At 54.5% G+C, this 2688-nt stretch overlaps 1 protein-coding gene across 1 annotated transcript in view; it reads left to right on the top strand.

Moving 5' to 3' along the window:
• Nucleotides 1-288: 288 nt before the first annotated feature.
• OSGIN1 (oxidative stress induced growth inhibitor 1) overlaps nt 289-2688 on the top strand; it is a 5861-nt gene continuing 3461 nt past the window's right edge. The window contains exons 1-2 of the mRNA XM_026451119.1: nt 289-481; nt 702-793. Of these exons, the coding sequence (XP_026306904.1) occupies nt 392-481; nt 702-793 (182 nt within the window). The 5' untranslated portion in view covers nt 289-391. The remainder of the gene's footprint in view (nt 482-701; nt 794-2688) is intronic.

Genomic DNA, 2688 nt, shown 5'->3' with positions numbered 1-2688 from the left:
CCTATATCCCTACCCTAATATCAGCGTGGGCACTAGGGATATAGGCTCAGGCAATCGCCCCAGTCTCATCTAAGCTTGCCCATTTGCTCTGTACTCTGGGGCCCTTGGCCTCCTGGAAAGCCCTCAAAATGAGAGCTTCAAACCGCCCCCAGTGCGCGTATCTCTCTGAGACCCTCCAGTGCCACGGAAATGGCCCAGCCCCAATGCCCACATTCCTGCCCAGCCTGAGACTCTGGGGAGACGACCCCGCCCTCCTCCAGCAGCCCCTCTGACCCGTGCCCCCCTCCAGGACCTGGACCACCTGTCTGAAGGCCTCGAAGGCCGATCCCAAAGCCCCGTGGCCCTGCTCTTTGATGCCCTTCTGCGCCCTGACACAGACTTTGGGGGAACCATGAAGTCCGTCCTCACCTGGAAGCACCAGAAGGAGCACGCCATCCCCCACGTGGTCCTGGGCCGGAACCTCCCCGGGGGAGCCTGGCACGTAAGTGGGGCAGTGAGGGCATGCCTTGTAGGGGGGTCTCTCCCTCCTTCTCCCCACTTGGAGCTGGGACTCTGGCATCTCCCTTTCCTCATTCTCCACCCCGCAACCCTGCCTCTCCCTCCTCCCTCCACCCAGCCCCAGCCAAGGCCTCCCATGCCCTCCAGCCCCAAATGGGTTCAGGTTAGCAGAGGTCTGGACCAACGCGTTCCTTTTCCTGCAGTCCATCGAAGGCTCCATGGTAACCCTGAGCCAAGGCCAGTGGATGGGGCTCCCGGACCTGGAGGTCAAGGACTGGATGCAGAAGAAGCGAAGGTGAGGCTGCCCCAGGACGCCTTGAGGGACACGGAAGGTTGGGCCTGTGAACCCAGAAAATCTGAGACAGGTCTCAGTTACTTTAGAAAGTTTATTTTGCCAAGGTTGAGGACGCGCCCATGACACAGCCTCAGAAGTCCTAAGGGCGTGTACCCAAGGTGATCGGGCACAGCTTGGTTTTGTACACTTTAGGAAGACATGAGACATGAAGCAGTATTTGTAAGAAGTGCACTGGTTCGGTCTGGAAAGGTGGGCCAACTTGAAGCAAAGGCAGGAAGCGGGGAGGGGGCTTCCAGGTCACAGGTAGGTGAGAGATAAAACAGTTGCATCCTTTTGAGGTTCTGATGAGCGTCTCCAAATGAGGCAATCAGATATGCATCTATCTCCGTGAGCAGAGGGGTGACTTTGAATAGAAGGGGAGGCAGGTTGACCCTCGGCAGTTCTCAGCTTGACTTTTCCCTTTAGCTTAGTGATTTGGGGGCCCCAAGATTGATTTTCCTCTCACAGCCCCCCACACTGAGCCCAGGAGCCAGAGGTACAGGGGTTCAGAGTGCATCTGATCTGTCTTCCTCTTCTTCCAGAGGGGGAAACTGAGGCTCAGATAGGGAAAGGACTTGTCCACCCCACATGAGTAGAGCCGAGCAGCAGAGCTGGGCTCGCCCGAGGACCCCCTGTCCCGTGCAAGCAGCAGACCATCCTGTCACATGGCCCCCAACTGGGCCTCCCCGGAGTGCCCCAGCCCCTAAGGAGGGGGTAACAGCTGGCCCCTGACCCTCACGCCCTGCCCCATGCCTCTGGCACAGGTCTCCCAGTCCTTGTGGTCGCCCTTCAGTCCCTCCCTCTATTCTGAGCCTGGCCTAGAACAATCTTTCTGGGTCAGCTAATAGGGTGACTTTCTTTTTTCTTCTTTTTTTAAATGCTTTTGCTACAGGTGAGTTTCATCTTTAACCATGAGCCCACAAGTTGGGTACATTAACTCACCTAAGGTCATGCAGATTATTGGAAATGGAGAAGGAAAACAGCTCACCCGAAACCCACACTTCTGCCCACCTTTTCACTCCTGGGGTATTTTCTCCCCATCTGGCTTCAGAGAAATGGTGTGTGAACCCTGAATATTTGAGACAGGTCTCAGTTAGTTTGGGAAGTTTAATTGCCAAGGTTGAGGATGCATGACCATGACACAGCTTCAGGAGGTCCTGATAACTTGTGTCCAAGGTGGTCGGGGCACAGCCTGGCTGCATACATTAGGGAGACTTGAGACATCAATCAATATATGTAAGATGGACATTGGTTCCGTCCAGAGACAACTCCAGCAGGGAGGGGGTTTCCAGGTCTCAGACAGGTGAGAGACAAATGGTTGCATTCTTGAGTTTCTGATGAGCCTTTCCAAAGCAGGCAACCAGATGTGCATTTATCTCAGTGAGCAGAGGGAAGACTTTGAGTAGGATGGGAGGCAGCTTTGCCCTAAGCAGTTCCCCGCTTGACTTTTCCTTTAACTTAGTGATTCAGGGACCCAAGATTGATTTTCCCGTCACAGTTTCAATCACTGAATAAAGGAGTTCCAGCCCCTGCTCCTCCCGGGGGTGTCCACTCAAGTGAGAAGCTGCCCCAGTGCAGATACCCGGGTGCAGTCTGCCTCTTGGGAAGCCCGGCCTCCTCTGCCCCCAGGGCTGTGACCGGCTTGTGTCCCCAACGGCAGGCACTCCAGGCGTCCCCCTCCAGGCCTGACTGTCTCTTTGATGCAAAGACTCTTCAGCATGTTTGGCAGGAAGACACCCAGGTTTCTGTAGCTATGTGTTAGTAGGCAGCCAGAAGCTTTCATTTCACATGTAAGCACAGCCTTTTATAGCCTGCTTTTGCATTTTCTTTCTTTTTTTTTTTTTTTTTTTTTTTTT

The sequence above is a fragment of the Piliocolobus tephrosceles genome, unplaced genomic scaffold (assembly GCF_002776525.5).
Source record: "Piliocolobus tephrosceles isolate RC106 unplaced genomic scaffold, ASM277652v3 unscaffolded_27574, whole genome shotgun sequence".
Lineage (NCBI taxonomy): Eukaryota > Metazoa > Chordata > Mammalia > Primates > Cercopithecidae > Piliocolobus > Piliocolobus tephrosceles.
This window is presented reverse-complemented; position numbering and strand designations above follow the sequence as displayed.